At 36.0% G+C, this 18199-nt stretch overlaps 2 protein-coding genes across 3 annotated transcripts in view; one reads left to right on the top strand and one right to left on the bottom strand.

The window, feature by feature from the left end:
• Window positions 1-18199, bottom strand: part of DHX57 (DExH-box helicase 57) — a 176037-nt gene that overhangs the window by 142521 nt on the left and 15317 nt on the right. The window contains exon 2 of the mRNA XM_077134030.1: window positions 13087-13175. The gene's annotated coding sequence lies outside the window, so the exon portion shown is untranslated. The remainder of the gene's footprint in view (window positions 1-13086; window positions 13176-18199) is intronic.
• The window catches only part of ARHGEF33 (Rho guanine nucleotide exchange factor 33), a 53948-nt gene continuing 37103 nt past the window's right edge, over window positions 1355-18199 (top strand). Inside the window, exons 1-8 of one of the 2 annotated variants that reach the window (XM_077134052.1) lie at window positions 1355-1594; window positions 2579-2628; window positions 7410-7553; window positions 10520-10684; window positions 10998-11119; window positions 12471-12613; window positions 13994-14053; window positions 14874-15098. In XM_077134052.1, the coding sequence (XP_076990167.1) occupies window positions 1408-1594; window positions 2579-2628; window positions 7410-7553; window positions 10520-10684; window positions 10998-11119; window positions 12471-12613; window positions 13994-14053; window positions 14874-15098 (1096 nt within the window). In that variant the 5' untranslated portion in view covers window positions 1355-1407. Of the gene's footprint in view, window positions 1595-2578; window positions 2629-7333; window positions 7554-10519; window positions 10685-10997; window positions 11120-12470; window positions 12614-13993; window positions 14054-14873; window positions 15099-18199 lie in introns of those variants that run through there. The other variant, XM_077134053.1, reaches the window with a different exon arrangement.

Raw genomic sequence — 18199 nt, forward strand, 5'->3', positions numbered from 1 at the left:
GCTTCATGTTTAATGATCCCAACAGCAAGGCCAGATTTGATAAGAATCTCCTCTGCTGAACGTGGGGATGAGGCTATCAAGAACTTACTATTTAATGAAAGAAACAAATGTCATACTTGCTCAAGAATTTTTTCTTCTTAAGATAATTTTGCCAAACTATGGTCTGCTAATAAAATCACTCCAAGAAAGAATGTAGTATATTAAAAACTACCATAATTTTGAGAATGAATTTCATGCCTATTCACAAAATAATATTCACCTTTAAGTCTTAAGCTAAAATATCTACTCATTATCCTTATTCTTCTGAAATTTCATAAACCTCAAGTTATCTCTATTCACTGTGCTCATTGCTTTCTTTCTTTTTAGTTTACACATAAAGTAACTCAAGTTACCTTGCCAGTTCTGTCTGCTATCCCTTACTTGTGATTCAAATTGACAGGTCCAGGGAAGAGGGGGTGGCCTGATCCAGGGACAACGATGTTGCAATGTTGAGGAATAAGCTGGAGGAAAGAAGCAACAGGCACCATGGAAAAAAACAAAACAAAGCAAGGTCAGATTTTTCCTATGTCTTGCTTTCGGGCTCAGGATTCAAGAAATGTAGGTTTTAATCTTGTCTTTTCAGTCCCAAATATGACAATAGGCGAACTTGATTATTTTCATTTCCCTATCATTGTATGATGGCCATGAAAAGCATAGAACTGGTGCTGGAAACTAGGAAGAGCTCTAATGTAGTCATACTGTTTTTCTTAGCAATAGCCTTTTCTTGCCTCAGAACAACCTGCTGATTAAGACCATAACATAGACATCAAACACCTTGTAGGCTAGCCTGTTGCATAAATGCTTTCTTTTTTAATCTTTACAGAAACCATCTAGAAGTAGATTCTGTTACCATCTGCATTTGAGAAAACAGAGTCAGGCCATAGCTACGAAGTGGCAAAATTAGATCTGGGAGCCTGATTTCTGTTTCCAAGCGCTGATTCACACCATTATACCAGATTGCTTGAACATAGTGTTAAACGGGTTAAATAATTTTTACTCAAGCTTGTGCAAGGAGTTGTGGTGATCTCAATTCTTCTGGATTTTATAAGTATAGCCCTCTATGCATAAATTCTGGTCTGAGATTATATAATATTTATGAACTGAACACAGTGAGGCTGATTCCTCTAAGGAGGAGTTTCCTGTACGTGCATATTTTAAGAGAACAGTATATACACCCACATAAGCAAATGTTCAAAACCAGGAGTTTCAGCTATAGATGTTTGATTCGTACAATTGGGCATAATGGAGATGAGGCTAAATGTATGAGAGGAGCTGTATGTTTTACATTGGTTGCCTTGTCTTCATGGCCAACTATTGTGATTCTGAAAGGTACATTCTAGACCGACCTTTGTTCTCCCTAGGTTGTAAATGGTGTTTCCAACTTACTACTTCTTTTGTTTTTGCCCTGTTTTTCTCCTGCCTGCATCATTCCCAGAACCATTCCATTGGCAATTCCCTTCTGTCTGCCCTTTTGCCCAGGAGGACAGCAAGATTCCCTTAGCTGATCTTGGCAGTAACAGGAGGGCAGAGTTCAGAAGTTTGGCAAAGGCCAGAGGTAGGAACAGTAGGGGACATTAATTTTTTTTTATTGTGGTAACATATATATAACATAAAATTTACCATTTTAATTGTACAATTCAGTGACATTAATTATATTCACAATGTTGTGCAACCACTATCACCAGCTATTACCCCAAATTTTTTCATTACTCCAAACAGAAACTGTGTACTCATTAAGCAATAATTCCCCATTCCCCACTGGTAATCTCTAATCTATTTAATGTCTTATGAATTTGCCCATCCTAAACATTTCATATATACGGAATTAACAGTATGTGACCTTTTTATGTCTGGTTTCTTTCACTTAGCATAATGTTTTCAAGGTTCATCCATGTTGTAGTGTGTATCATAATTTTATTACTTTTTATGGCTGAATAATAGTCCATTGTATGAATATATCACATTTTGTTGGCTATTGTGAATAATACTGCTATGAACATTGGTGTACAAGTATCTGTTTGAGTCCCTGTTTTCAATTCTTTGGGGTATATACCCAGGAGTTAAATTGCTGGGTCATATGGTAGTTCTATATTTAATTTTTTGAAGAACTGCCAAATAGTAGTGCACATTTTATGCAGGCCTTCTGAGAACAACCACCAGACAAAGCAGATGTCTGGTGGAAATCAGCCTTCCTGACTCTAGAACTTTCCCCTCAGGTAAATTTCATTCAGCTCTAAGAACATGAAGGAGATACCTTGTGTGCATTTCCTTGATCATTCATTCAGTTTGGTTGAGAAACTTCCCCACTTTTGTAGTAGAACATTGTTTTCTACTACAAGAGTTACCATCAGCCAGATATGGTTTGGTCATTAGAATATGAATATAAAAACCACCAACATCATCTTACTTTTTGTTCCTCTTGAATTGTTTGTTTTCTGTCATATAAATAGATACAGGATCCTACAAATTCCCTTATTCCTTGTATGTATCTGAAGAGGAATGAGTCACGTTGAGTAAACAAATCTCTTTCTCCTTACAGGAGAGAACGAACATATGCCGATGAACAATCCTTCCACACAGATTTACCAGGTAAAGACAGATAGATTGCTTTGAATTTGTCCATGTACAACAACGACTGTCCTTTTTGTATAGAGTTTTTAATAGCTTACAAATGTTACTACATTTGTTTTTGTGACAAGTTTGTGAAATAGAGTAAAAAGCATCATTCACACTGGACTTTTGAGGAAACCGATCATTGAAGAAAAAGTTATCCTGTTTATCCAACAGCACACAAACTCTCTGCTCTTCTTTCCCACTGCTATCATCAACATGTTCACTACATTGCACAATAGCCTTCCCACTGAAGAGAAAACATAAAGACCTGGTTCTCTATTTTCCTATTTTAGTGGGGAGAGCTGAGAATTTGAAGAAGGTTAACAATGCAAGTGTTCAAATATGGTGATAGAAGCAACACTTTAAAGCTTATTTTAAACCACCAGAATAAATAATTTAATTTATAAGGAAGAGAAATGTTCTGCAAAATGTCATAAAATATCTTTACCATAAGGGCCATGTTGGGCTACTACTTTGGCTCTCTAAATAATATGTACTTGGCATCTATCTTCCCACTGTAAATTTAAAATAAATTTCTTTCCTTTAAAAATCACAGGCTGTTTATTTTGATGCAGTTTGTAATATAAAAGTAGCTTGGGTTAGAGAAACCCATGCTCCTTTCTGGAGTTAGTGCAGTATTATCTGGAATAAATAAGCAAGAAAAAAGAATTGACAGGGCTTGGTGGGGGTCGGGAGAAAACATGATTTCATTGGCTTTAAAGCTTTAAGCCCTAGTAACTAAGAAAAAGAGTGATCTCCCAAATAGAAATATAGTTCAGAGGAGCACATAATTTGGGGAAACGCTGCTTAGAGTTGTTGAGTTTAAGTGGCAGTAAAGTGAAAATAACAACTAGTTCCCAGAATTTTTTCAAGAGATCATTGCTGTGGGCCCAACTAGGGTAAGTTAGCATAGGATTCTAAAAACATGTTTTTATCCATATTGCAAAAGTAGGGATGGGAGACCAGCAAAGGTAGGGATAGGGGAGGCAGCCTCATTTCCATTTAATGGGTATTTATTGAACAGTTACTGTGTACAAAGTACTTGATCTATAGGAGATGAAACAGATGAAGTAGGCATTCTCATTGATATTTTAACTGTCCACAACCTGTAAAACACATATACTAAAGAGCTCAGATGAAGTGGGCTGTTGAAAGGATTACAAGAGAGGCATTGATAAGGTTTTATGAGATATGGGAGAAGGATGAATTAATATTGACTGGAGGATTTGAATCAGACATTTAAGGGCAAATTGGACATTTAGTAAGTGGGTATTGGTAAAGGGTATTTCAGGCAGAGGGGCCAGCTTGAATAATAGTCTGGAAACAGGAGTGAGTCTTCACTCAGTGCAGATTTGATGTCTGTCTTGTTCATGACCCTTTCCCTGCCTACCTTCCCTCTGTTCTGCCTGACCTGTATGTGGCATTTGAATGACTGCGAGTATCTTTAAACTCAGGTATGATTTAAATTCTATAATAGATTTTATGTAGGTCATTCCCTGAATGTTGGCTAAATATAGCTGCAGAGGTGGTGGCCTCATTATTAGATTATATCACAGCTCCAAGTACATCTGTTCACAGTGGCACACACAAAGCAGTGGGAGTGAAGTTGGTCTCTATGACTGTGGTACTATGATTACAATCCCATTCTTGTTTTAAAAGAATGCTTGCTAAACTTCAGTCTGTTTACTCCAAGCAACATTTAATCAAAAGAAGAAGAGGAGGAGAAGAAGTAAAGAAAGAAGAGGAAGAGGAAGGAGGGAAATGAGGTGGGGTTAACTATAATAGGATATAATGTATCCTAGAAGGGAAAGCATATGAAGCAAAATACTAAATTTCAGTCATTTTCTATTTCCTTACCATATTTTATTTTCTTGATGAATCCATCCCTACTTGGCATTATTGTATATTAACTTGTTTATTTTTGTATTGTTTATCTCTTCCACTAGAATGTAAGCTCCAAGGGCAGAGATTTAGTCCATTTTGATCTCTCTTGTATTCTTAGCATAAAATACAGTGCTTGGCATATGGTACATATTAATAAATCTTGGTTAAATGAATGAATATCTACAAGATGTATACATTGTTTTGGGCCAAGAGGTCTGATGCAAATGATAGTGGAAAAATTGTCTGGTTCTTTGGTAAAAGAATAGATCCTTACTTTATACACTAATCAAAACAAGCACCAAAATGGATTAAAGAGTTCTTTCCTGCCATGCCAGAGACCTAGGTTCAATTCCTGGTGCCTGCCCATGCCAAAAAAAAAAGAGTTAAATATTTTAAACAATCACATCATGAAAGCTGAGGATTAGTGAATATTTATTTTGCTTCTGGATGTGAATGCCTTTGTAAGGGAAAAAAAAAAAAAAACAGTGGAAGAAGTCCAAAGGGAAGGGCTAAAAAAGTCATCCACATCACATTTCAAAATTTTCCAATGTAAAAATATTTTAAACAAATCCAAAGGTTAATAAAATTATAAAAATACTTACAAGCAATACAAAATTTAATAATAAATAAATGTTTATAAAAATCAATTAAAAAGGAAACTTCTGAAACCCCAGTATAATAAGAGCAAAGAACACAACTTACCAAAGTAAAATCACAAATGGCTAATAAACAGAAAAGAAGGTTGAAGCTCAAAGAAGCAATGATGAAAAGAAGGAGTATTATATTTCATTCTGATAAGTTTATGTAAATTGGTGGAAACTTTAAGGAAAATTATTAATCAGAATGTACCAAAAGTGTTAAAAGAGGCCTTTTCAGGCAGTACTAACATAGCTTCCTTTCTGAAAATGGTTGCTCAGACGGAAAGATGCCACTTTGGATGCAGTACTGCCTTGGTATTAAGTGGCCGACCTTGATTTACTTTTCCTATAGTTGGGTGACATGAATCCTCACAATAATGATTTGAACACCAACTGTGTTTTTGGTTCATTGTGGTGTCAAGAAAGTAAATCCTGCAGTTATATATCTTGTCTTTCATGTATCTTATTGCCCAGGACATGTTTTTCTAAATTCACATACAGAACGTTTTCAAGAATACAGAACCATATTATCATAACTTTTGAACACTCTGGTCAAATATATTTTGTATATTTATTAATTGAATATATTGCCACCCCTCTATTATAGTAGATTTCCCTTTGGGTTTCTTTGAATTGGTAATTTCATATTTAGGAGTTTATCATAAAGAAATAATCTGAAACATATACAAAGCTTTAAATAAAAAGTATATTTGACAGCACTATTTATAATACTGAAAAGTTACAAACTCCATACATTTCCAACTAAAGTGAATGAGTAGATAATCTGTCGCCTCCATAGGATAAAATATTATGTAGCCATTTAAAATTGTAGACAATTTGAAAAAAAAATTTGAAGGATATTGGAAAGGGCTTAAGACAATGTTGGGCAAAAGAAATGGGGCCAATATAGTAAGTGAATATGTCTCAATAAAACTGTGTTAAGGGGGTGCAAGGGTAATTCAGTGGTAGAATTCTTGCCTGCCATGCGAGAGACCTCAAGTTCAATTCCCATCCGTGTACTTTCCCTCCTCCCCCCACAAAAAAACCAACAAATGGTGCTGCAATAACAGCCACAGGGAAAAAGAATGAAATGTGACTCCCACCATACGGCATGCAAAAGAAAAAAAAGTTGTGTTTAAAAAAAAGAAGTGGGGGCAGAGTCAAAAAGTATTTATGGTGGGATTTCAATCACATAAATAGATGTATTTCTATACATGGGAACAAATAGAAGGAAATATATCAAAATGTTAATGGCTATATTGGAGTAACAAGATTGGGAGTGATTCTCTTTTTCTTTCTTTCTTTTGTTCTGTAATGGAAATAACTTTACAAAGTAGTTCATGTGCTGAAAGGATCTCTCAGTTAAAAACTACGGGAACCAGTCCTACAGTAACAGGTTTCATCGTCAAAACTGCCATTGAAAATTTTCCAGGATAAGTCCTGTTTGAGCCTGATGCTCCCTTTGCCATTGATGAATATTCTTCTAACACCAGAGAACTTAATTCTACCAGGTCTGTGGTGCATCCAGAGAACAATGAAATACATTTCTGGCCCACCAGGCCTCACTTCAGCCTCAATAGGGTCCTGTAAGAATGACTTTAAAAGTCAACTTCTGCAGGAATGAAGAAGAGTGGATTTGGGAAATTTACTTTTGATTGTTCAAATTACCTACCTGCTTTGTGTTTTAAATCATTGCACTTCTGGAGATTAATAAAGAGGCCTAAAATTAGAAAGATGGAAGCAGGCAGAAAGACCATGTCTCTTCTGCAATGTCCCTAACTTAGGGGGAAAACCTAAGCAATCCTTGCTGTCATGTGCTACTTCAAAACACCTGGACTTTTGCTCTTATAAAGTCTTTAGTAAAGTGTTGTGGGAATCTGGCCTCCTCTGGGGAGCTTTCTCAAACCTTAACATTATGACTTTGCAGAATTCCCAAGGCACAGACCTAGTTCCCTGAATCTGCCTCAGAGTAGCCTCCTGACGTTGGTAATGGGGCAGACAGGAAGGGGAAATCCATGTGAAAAAAACAAGTTGGAACTTATGAAAACGTAGGTCTGAGGGATCTTTGGTGGACAAAAATACTGGAAGACCCTGACTAAAATTCATCGTCAGAAGAGTTAAGAAGCCAAGAGAGTAAAGACATTTGAGAATCAGAAATTAAGAGCAGGAAATAGGAAGATTCGGACTCCTCTCCTCTATTTCTCTAAGCCTAAGATGCCCTCTGTGGTACCCTAGGCTTCGAAGTACATGCCTTCCCTGAACCCACCTCCAGCGGGAGCCCGCCTCCAGCGGCAGGATGGAGGGATCATATCCTCTCTAGAGCAGCTTCATGAAAAAATCAACGAGATGAGGAACGTGTTCAACTCGCTGGAGAACAAGGTAGAAACCCGTTTCTAATTCTTGGGGTGGGCTGTGGGCTGTCAAATAAGAAGGCTGAGGAGAGACCAGAGCAAAGATGTGAAGGTCATGTCTACAGAGTGTTTCTTATTCACAAGCCAGTGGTCAGATTGATATTGGAAAACCAGTCTGTAGAACTAAAAATATTAAGAGTCACCAGCTTTTAGTGACATGTTGTCCCAGTTGTGTGATTTGCTTTCTATGGCTAGCCCTCCCGGGCTGGTCAGTGGTCATGAAGCAGCAGTACTGTTACTTCAGTTGCAGGCCTCTAAGGGACTCAAACTAATACTTGGGAAGGAAAAGGGCTCATTGCTCAAAATGATTTCAGAATTCTCAAAATCTATATAAATCAATTACCAGGAATATTGATAATTCTTCATTTTGAGAGCTGGGGTTCTACAGATGAAGAAAAGTTTTTCCTCGAGGACTCCACTACTACCTTTTGGAGTTTGCCTTTTGGGGAAAACTCCACACATACATCTAAGGGAGCAGTTATAATGAAACCTATTTCTGTTGGATTGTGGTTCCCTTTTTTTCCAAGTAGAAAATTGAGTGAATTGTAAGGCACCTGAGTGAGTATCAGGGTCTCCTCCCTTCAATTTTAAAAACTGCACATGTTTTGCTTTGACATTATATAGCTGTCGATTTTGTTTATTTTGCTCACGGAAGATGAATTTACATAAGGAAAATGAACAGATCAGAAAGTAACTGATCTAGTGATTATGATGACTGAATCAGGACAAGGGTGGAAATCCATCACACATAGGAAATAAACATAAAAATGATTGGAATGAAAAACAGACTGTTCATATAGCAGACCCGTCCCTGCTATTTTCCTCTGTCTTCCAACTCCAAACCCTTGACATGTTGTGTTTTTTACCTCAGAATGATCTCTTTGGTTCCTCTGCTACTCCAAGTCTCAGAAACAAATGCTTTGTGAAGCACGGTATACTATAAAACCCTATATTTGATTAAAAATGATGTAGGAGACTTAAGTTATATTATAATGGGAGGTGCCAAAGCAAGTTGGGACCATTTACATTTGGATGACCAGATTAGGAAATTGTTTAGAAACACATGTTTGAAGGAACTTTGTTATGGTACTGAACTTCAGTTTTCATTCCTTTAAAGCAAGACTATTTGGTGGATATTTTAAATTAAAGAATAAAACTTCCAAAAAAGTTCTGTTTTAAAGAGAGATCTGGCGCTAAGAGTTTCTCTACTTAATAGGTTGTAAGATCATAAATGTAAGGAAAGTAATGTAATTATTATCTAGATTTTATTATTAACTTACTGTCTGCTGAAGATGCTGTTTTCATTTGTTCAATAAATAAAACTGGACTTTAGAAGTGCTCCATTTTCTTCACACTTCTGTTTGTGTGTAACTTTCTCATTTGCCGCTTAATCAGGGAGAAGAACTTGTTGAAACTTTCTAAGTACGCAGCATGTGCAGTGCAGGGCAACTTGTCTACATTTCCTCATTTAATTCTCAAGACAGCCCCATGAAATAGATATTATTATAGCTATTATTACCTGTAAGAAAGCTGCTTCAAAAAGGTCAACCCACTTGCTTAAGGTCATAGTACTTGTAGGCAGGAACTAGGATTTGAACCCTGGTTTGTCTGCTCCAAAACTGACCTCATTTTCATGGTGTGGAAGTTGACAATAGAAGTTCAGTAGCCTACCCTACCAGGCTTGTGTGCTAAAGATGATTCAGATCACTATCAACAATATTCTGAGTTCCTACCATTGTAGATATTTCCATACATACCTTCCTTTCGGATTGAAGCCTACTGCCATTAAAAATGCATTATCTCCTTTCCCATGATATCATCCAAGAATATAAAAGAACTTCCTCCCTTTCAAAGAAACGCTCAGTTATACCGAGGTCTTAATCTTTTTATCTTTTCATTTCTGAAGGAAAAAAACCCAATTTCTTCATTTTCTCATAAAAGCCAGGGAGAATATGACTCATTACTTCTTCTTTCACAGAATTCAACGTTAGCAGATCAAGATGGTCTTTTGAATGTATGTGTTGCTTTTCAAGTGAATCTCACTTTAATCCAAGGTTTTAGATTACATGGTACTTTATACGAGCACTCGAAAACAATTAATAGCTTTCTGGTCACTTAACAAGCCTTAGCATGTGAGGTATAAAAAAGACTCTCTTTTCCCTAGAAAAATGGAGTCAAAGTTGCCTTAAACAATCCAACTTTATAACTAAATGAAGATTTTTAAGCATCTGGTTTCTCAAATAAAAGTTCAAGGGGCCACCTGACCAAAAGGAGGAAAAGAAGTATAACAAATAAGGTATCAGTGGCTGAGAGAGTTCAAATAGAGTTGAGCGGCTACTGTGGAGGTCACTTTTAGGGAAGCTTCAGTTAGACATTGCTCCTGTCATAACTTGCCAACCCCCAACCAAAACCATTCTAGCCAGTCATAAAGAACACCTAGGGCAATATATAAGATTCTACAAAGGTTTCATGCATTAGGGTGACTTTCCAGAAACTTACAACCTCCAAATGGGTCCCTGGACAAGATAAGTCCTGAAACCTAGAGGGGCCAGCCTCTCCAGAACATCAGCTAGATATATCTCCCTACCCCATATTACTGACAGCTCCTTCCAACAAAAAAGGCATAATGGGCATAGCCCAAATACCTCTAAAGAGTGGGAGAAAGATCAAAGGTGATGGTGGAGTTATACAGAGAAGGTAGTGTGTAACAAACGAATATGACTGCTGAATCATTATATTGATATTTCTTTTAGTCTCCAGTATCTTGGAGCAGCTAGAAGTAAAAGCCTAAAATTGTGGAATTGCAACCCATACCAAACTCTGAAATCTGTTCTACAACTAAAAAAAAAAAAAAAAAAAAAAAATCCAAGGGGCCAATGGTGCCATTTATCATCATTTATAGCAAATTGAATTTACTCTTCCTGCATCATTTAGTTGCAGGCCCTAGCCTCCGAACTCAAAACTGGTTTCACAGAAGCAATGCAGGAACTGTCAAGAATTCAACATGGAGAATATGCTTTGGAAGAAAAGGTTAAGAGCTGCAAATGTTCCATGGAAGAAAAAGTTACCGAGATGAAGAATTCATTAAACTATTTCAAGGTAGGCCCCTTTTGCTGGAAACAGATACTTCGTCTTAGTAATAGAAATTGAAAACTTGCCTTTTCACATAGAAACCAAATATAAAAATTTCCCCTCTAGCCATTCAGTAGTTATAATGGGCAAAGATCTACTTCATGTTTTTCTTTTTTGGAGTTTTGTGTTCAAATTCAAGGTCACAATATAAGTAGATTTCTCATCTCTCATTCATTCATTCAACAAATGTGGATTAAAAACTGGTTGTACACTAGATATTATTGTTTATATGTTCTTACTCAATGTACCAGTATAAACACACATCTGTTCTTATTTTTAGGAAGAGCTGAGCAATGCCATGTCAATGATCCAGGCCATCACTTCCAAACAAGAAGAAATGCAACAGAAAATTGAACAGCTTCAGCAGGAAAAGCGAAGAGAATCTCGAAAAGTTAAAGCTAAGTGAGTGTCTTATAAACAAAATTCACCAAAGGCAAACTCATAAGTAACAGGTTATGCAGAGGACACTGAGTATGTTCTCCCCACTGTTGGAATATGACTGTGTGGCCACTGTGCTCCATGGGGTCAGTGTGTGATGGAGCTATAGAGCTGTAAAAAATGGTTAATATAAAAATGGATGGTAACTATGTTTATAGAAAAATGTGTTTAATACAATATGAAATTAAGTAAAAATGATGTAAAATGGCATGCATGCTTTGATTACAATTGTAAAAATATACAAAACAACAACTGTAAGGAGATACTTAAAAATTGTTAAAAATTGTTGCATTGAGACAGTAGGGCCACCCGTTATTTTTTTTTATGTTTTCTAAAGTTTCTCTAATGCTGCTGTTATTTTACTTCTATGATGGAAAATAAATTTATGTTGAACTGTGTCCCAACAAGGTTGAATCAAGTAAAGTTCCATTACTAAAAATATATAATCTTTACTGTTATATGTTTTTAATATTATCAAATTTTAAATTAAAATTTGGGAATATTTCTGTATTTCTGTGATCCTGGAGAATGGGTTATTGTTTTCAGTTGAAGACCTGCTGCTTCTTGGTACCTTTTAGTTGCTTTAGTTAAGGTAAGCAAATTTTCATCCTTACAAAATTCTACAAAGATTCTGATGATAGAGAAGTCAATAGCAGAAGGATAAGAATGTAAATATTATAAGTAGAAGGTTATTTCTGGATACTGCAAGTTTTTTCTCCGGCACAGGTAGTGAATTAAGTTGAATCATATGCATTGCTGGTATTTGCCCATTTATTTATTTTTAATGTTTTTATTGTAAAATATAACATATATACAAAGTGAAGAAAGAAAAAAAGCAATAATTTTCAAAACACACTTCAACAAGTAGATTCCAGAGTTTGTCATGGGCTACTTATTCCACCAGCTCAGATTTTTCCTTCTAGCTGCTCCTAAACACTGGAGGCTAGAAGAAATATTAATATAGTGATTCAACAATCATACTCGTTTGCCAAATCCTATTCTCTCTGTTATACCTCCTCCTTTCCTTTGATCTTTTTCTTAACCTATAGGGATCTTTGTGTCATGCCCGTTCTCACTTTTTCATGTTGAGAAAGGGTGGGTATTTAATTATTTTGATTCATAAAAATGGTAATCTCATATGGTTCAACCTTAATTTCAGGTATTCTCTCTTGGGTTGTTCTGAACTGAATCTTTTCCTAACCAAAAGGTTATTAAGACCGTAACCAGCACCAGGTTCAGATCCTAACCCATGCATTCCAACCCCCACCCCCCAAAAAAGACCCTAACTGGCCTGGCCTTTGTTTCCCTTCCCTAGGAAATCTCAAAAAGAAGAACACGGGTCACAGGCTGGCCCTGCACAAGCCCAAGGAAGTCCTTTCCGCTCAATCAATATCCCTGAGCCTGTTCTTCCCAGTGAAGATTTCACAAACCTTTTGCCTTCTCAGGGCTATGAAAAAGGTACAGTTCACAAATCATATTGAATGTGCCAAGCATTTCTTCCTTGATTTCTAGGACTTAGGTAATAGTAAGAATGGACTTTAATCTTTCACCCCTATTAAAGGAAAATAGTGTATTGCCTAAAATATTTCCTCTTGTAATTGGAATTTAGAAGAATCCAGAATCCAAGATAGTCTGCCCAATTTTAAAAGATTTTCATTTTTGTGAAAATGCTAATCTGGGTATTTCTAAATTGCAAGTGGATTAAAAATTTTTTGAGTTGGCAGTTTTCTATCTTTATAGCTTATTGAACAATTTGGTTCATAGATTCATAGACAATAAATGTGTTTTGAATAATTGAATAAAAAAGGCTAAGACAAATGACTGAATTCAGTGTAACTTCAAAGTACAGGTTTGCTTTTTTATTTTTACTTTCTTTTACTTGTTTGAAAAATTATTTTAGAGGTTGATGGGTGCAACCCATGAGAACTTACTTGATCCCTCTGAAGAGTGGGTTCATTGCCGGTAGCTGTATTTTCTTTACTCCATGATATGTAGAGCAAGACAGGAAAGGATGATCTTGCTGGGGAAGAGAAGAGGATGGGCTTGGAAAGTGTGCCAAGATAGCTGAACAGGTTCATAAGCTAAAAGTGTAAAAATTGTATTTGTAAAAAATATTACATTTATCCAAATCTGAATTTCTGTATCTTTAGAGAATGTGTAACAGGCCACAGGAAAAGGAACAATCACAGGAGTTGTTGAATCCAGTAAGACAGCAGATCCAGATGACTCCAGTTCACAAATGGATTTAAATGAACTGTCTAGTACCAAACTCTCCCTTTCTTCCCTGCTTTATAGACATAATCATAGTTTATTCTACTGAATTGTTGCAGAAATTTGGGAATAATGTACCATAATAAGACATTTTGATTAAAATTGATGGTAGCTTAGTTAAAACTCAGGGTCATAGGACCAATTTTTCAGAAAGGGTTGCCTTTCCCACTTATAAATCAGTGTAATTGTTATCTATTGCCCCCAAATTTAGGTTTAAACAACAAACATTCATTATCTCATAGCTTCTCTGAGTCAGGAATCTAGACACAGCTTGGCTGGGTGCATTTGACTTAGGGTCTCTCATGAGATTGCAAGCCCAGCTGTCAGCTGTGCCTGTTGTCTTATCTAAAGGCTCCACTTAGGGGGTATCCACTTCCAGTCTTCCTCATCTGGTTGTGGGCAAGCTGTGGTCCATGCAGCCCTCACCAAAGAGCTGTTTCACAATGTGGCACCTCGCTTTCCCAGGTCCTGCAAATCTGTGAGTCTGTCCCCATTGCCTGGAACTTGGAAGGTACTTAGTCCATTATAGTAAATAAATGCTGAATGAAAGCTTTCCTTTTTCTGCAGCCCAAGAGCCCAGATCCGTTCATGCAGGAGAGAGTAATGTGAAGGGCATGATGGGTCCTGGTAAGTGACTTTTATGTGAACTTTCTTTTCTTTCAGCAATTCCACCCTTTCCCTCTTTCATCATCTCTGCCTCTACTCCTTCATTCCTGAACAAAGCATAACAGAACCCAGGCAGGTAAAGCATTATAGTTTCTAAAATTCCCAAGTGTGTACTGGAGTAGGTCAGCCATTCAGTTAAACCCTAGGAGAGAGAAGGGTTGTGGAAGTTGGAGACAAACCTAGTATTCTTGGTTCTTTCTGGTTCATTTCACTTACAATGAATTAGTAGTTGCTGAAAACTCACAGGTGTATGTAACATGACATTAGTTTTCTATGGGGCACATATTTTATAGTTTATGTAATTTAAATGTTATTTACTTAACAGACAATTCACCAGAATTTTATCTATTATTTCATCTTCCCTTCTCCTTCCCTCTTTCCTTTCTGTAATTTAGCATCATCAGGACCAAGGAGGACAAATTGCAAAAGAAGACATTGTCTTTGGCACCCTTTGTCATCCTCTTTCTGCACCTGGTGTGCTCATCCGAAAGGAAACAGATCTAAGGAGTCAATACATATTACTACAAATTAGTTACATTTTATGTTTTTTTTAAAAAACTCTCTTATTTAGTAGAGACTACATATAAGTAGTAAAAGCTGTATAGAAACAGAGAGAGGTGACCCTTGCAGCTGAGGAAACTTTTTATTTTTAATTGATATATTTGGGAAAGGCCATTATTAATCCTCAAGGGATAGTTGTACCCACACAGGAGCATCATAATTAACAGTTAGTAACAAACATAATTTGCTTTTTTATATGTCAGAGTAATTTATTTTTCAGGAGTGAACCCAACCATTCCAGAAGCAGAAGAAAACCTCAAGTCTTCCCTTTCGGCTGATATCCAGTCCAAGGGCCATCTTCCTTCTGGCGTGTGGAGGCAGCCTAAGGATGTTAAAGAATGGGGCGAGGAGTATGTCACGAAAGATCACCCAGATAAACTCAAGGAAGCCGGCCAAGGCAGACATAGCTCCTTGGAAAATGTTTTATGTGAAACCTCTTTAGCTGGTTAGTCCCAAGGGGGAAGGTGGATGGAAATTTTAAAGGATTGCCTGCACCAGGGCTTTGAACCTAAGGGTTAAAAACCCTAGAAATCTAAGGGCTAGAGATTCAGTGGACTTATGAGACCCCCCCCCCCCCAGTCTCTGGTTTCCTCTGCAGATAAAGAAACTAAACTCTACAGAGGTGAAAGGACTCACCTACGTTACATGGCTGGTTAAGACTACCATCTTGATTCTGGTATTCATGACATTTAATAATGTGCTTTGAAAAAAAAAGCATAAGATTGGTGAGAACAACAACAACTTTGTGAGCTACTTAGTCAAAGATGTGGTATCTTCAATATTTGAATCTTTTATCAGTAGAAAGCTTCTAAATTATCAAACACTGCAACAGGATTTGTCCTCCTCCCTCTCTCCTTCCTTCTCACCTTTTCTTCCCTTCATATCATAAATTGTTATTGAACATTTAATACGTGCCAGACAATGGCATTTCCCCCCAGCTGTTTTGGAAGAGGCAATTTTTAAAAATTAATTTAAAATTTTACTGTCAAAGACATTTAACATTAAATAGTGCTGAAGGGTTTATTATGAAGAACAGCAGCTACTGCTTTAAACTCTTGACACTTTCTTCTGGTACTTGCTTCCATGTTTCTAAAAAATGTTTATGCTGCTATTTTTAAACTTTACTGAGGGTTAATTTATATAGAGTAAAATAAACCAAACTCATTGACTTTCTGTATTCCCTGTGACTTCTACTCAGTTCAAGAAATACATTTCCATCACCCCAGAAAGTTCCTTCCTGGCCCTTTCCAGTTAATACCAATGAACCATTCTTCTGGCTTCTGTCACTGTAAATTAGTTTTGCCTGTTCTTGAACTTCATATAAATGGAATCACAGGATGTGTATTCTTTTTTTGTCTCGTTTCTTTCTCTCAACATAATGCTTTTAAGATTCATCCATATTGATGCATGTAATTCATTCAATAATTCATTCCTTTTTGTTAATGAGTAATACCCCCACTGAAATAATCTATCATAATTTGGACATATGAATTATTTCCAGTTTGGGACTATTATGAATAAGATTACTATGAACATTCTTATAAAAATCTTTTTTGACATAGGTCTTTGTTTCCTTTGGTTATATGTCTAGGAGTAGAATCCTTTGAATATGTGTGACTTTAAGATAAAATGTCAAGTAGTTTTTCATCAGCAATTCATGAGAGTTTCAGTTACTTCACATCCTTCTTAAACATTTGGTGTGGTTAGATTCTTCAATTTCAGTCATTCTTGTGGGTGTGTAGTAGTATCATATTGTAGTTTAATTTGCATTTCTCTGATGACTGATGATATTGAGTAACTTTTCATATAGTTATTGGTCATTCATGTACTTTTTGTGTGTGTGAAGTGCTTGTTCAAGTCCTTTGCCCAGTTTTTTAACTGGTTTTTTTTTTTTTGGTGTTTTCATTATTGATTTGTAGGATTTCTTAATATATTCTGGATATGAATCCTTTTTCAGAAATATGTGTTGAGGATATCTTACTCCGGTCTGTGGCTTACCTTTTTACCTACTTAATAGTCTTTTTTTTAAAAAAATAGTCTTTTGATGGACCAAAAGTTTTTCATTTTAATGTAGTCCAATTTCTCAATTAAAACAATTATTTAATAGCTGTGACTTTTTTTTTTTCTTTTAGGGATTTTCTCTCTTTTTGTTAGCTAAATTTGTATGGGTAAAATGTTATTCATTATTTCAAAATTATATTAAATTTCCTAAAGACTTGACAATGTTCTCACTGTCCATGTTATATCTTGATACAGATCTGTATATTAGACAACAATATGTTGTTGTTAGTCACAGTTTTAGGTATACTTAGAAAAAGGTGACAGATCATAGAAACAACCAAATTTACTTTTCAATCACAATGTTTTGAATAGTTGTGACTTTTGTATGCTTCCAATAAGTCTTTGCCTACCCCAAGGTCATGAAGATATTCTCATATGTTTTCTTCTAAAATCCCTATAGTTTTAGCTTTAACATTTAGGCCTTGCTTGAATATATTTTGATGAATGGTGGGATGGTAGGGGCCTAGTTTCTTTTTACCCCATATGGCTATCCAGTTATTTCAGCACCATTTACTGGAAATAATTTCCTTTCCCCACTGAATTGCATGGAGTAAGTCAAATGACCACTTATATGGATGAGTCTAATTCTGGGCTCTGTATTACTTTTATTTCAATCATCAGAGAATTGACGTCTTGATGATATTGAGTCTTCTATCCCAAGAATATGGCATATCTCCCTATTTATACAGGTTTTCTTTAATTTTTCTCAGCAATGTAACAAAAAAACCTTTATCATTTACATTCTTTTTTTTTCTAGGGCATCTGCCCTAGGGAACTCTGGCCCACTGCACTGCTGTCAAGCTGGGACTTCCCAGCCTTCCTAAGAATTCCCTTCACCTCTACCTAATGTTAGATTCCTGGTTATTCTGTTTTTGTTTGTTTTTAAATCTCATATGTCCTTTCTTGGTTTACTCCCTTGTCGTGATGGAGCACATCCTCTAATAGCTTCCACATACTTGGAAGATAATCACAATGAATATAAAATAATTTTCCCTTATAATTTCAATGTAATTGTTGCATTGTCATCCAGCTTTCAATGCTGCTATGAGAAGGAGTTCAGTATTATTCTAACCTTTGATTTTTCTCTCTGGAAACTTTTATGAACTCTTTATCCTAGGTGTGCTAAATTTTCACATTGATGTGATATGCCTCACAATGATGTGAAAGTCTTTTTTGTTAATTGTGCTGGGCATTCAATGGGTCCTTTCCTTTAGAAATCCATTTTTTTTCTTTTTTCTATTATGTATTTAATCATATCCTTTCATCTAGTTTCTCTCTTTACCTGAAACTTCTAGCATTGGATCTCCTGGATTGATATTCTCATTGCCATCTTTTTTTCTTTTGTTTTTCTTCACTGTGTCTTTCTTCTATTTTGGGGGAGATTTCCTTGACTTTATAATCTACCTTTTAATTTTTGCTACCTTTTTTTAAATATACGTAAAAAGGTTTTCTTCTTTTTTCCTGATTCTTCTCTTTTTTTAAATA

The sequence above is a fragment of the Tamandua tetradactyla genome, chromosome 17, assembly GCF_023851605.1.
Source record: "Tamandua tetradactyla isolate mTamTet1 chromosome 17, mTamTet1.pri, whole genome shotgun sequence".
Classification (NCBI taxonomy): Eukaryota; Metazoa; Chordata; class Mammalia; order Pilosa; family Myrmecophagidae; genus Tamandua; species Tamandua tetradactyla.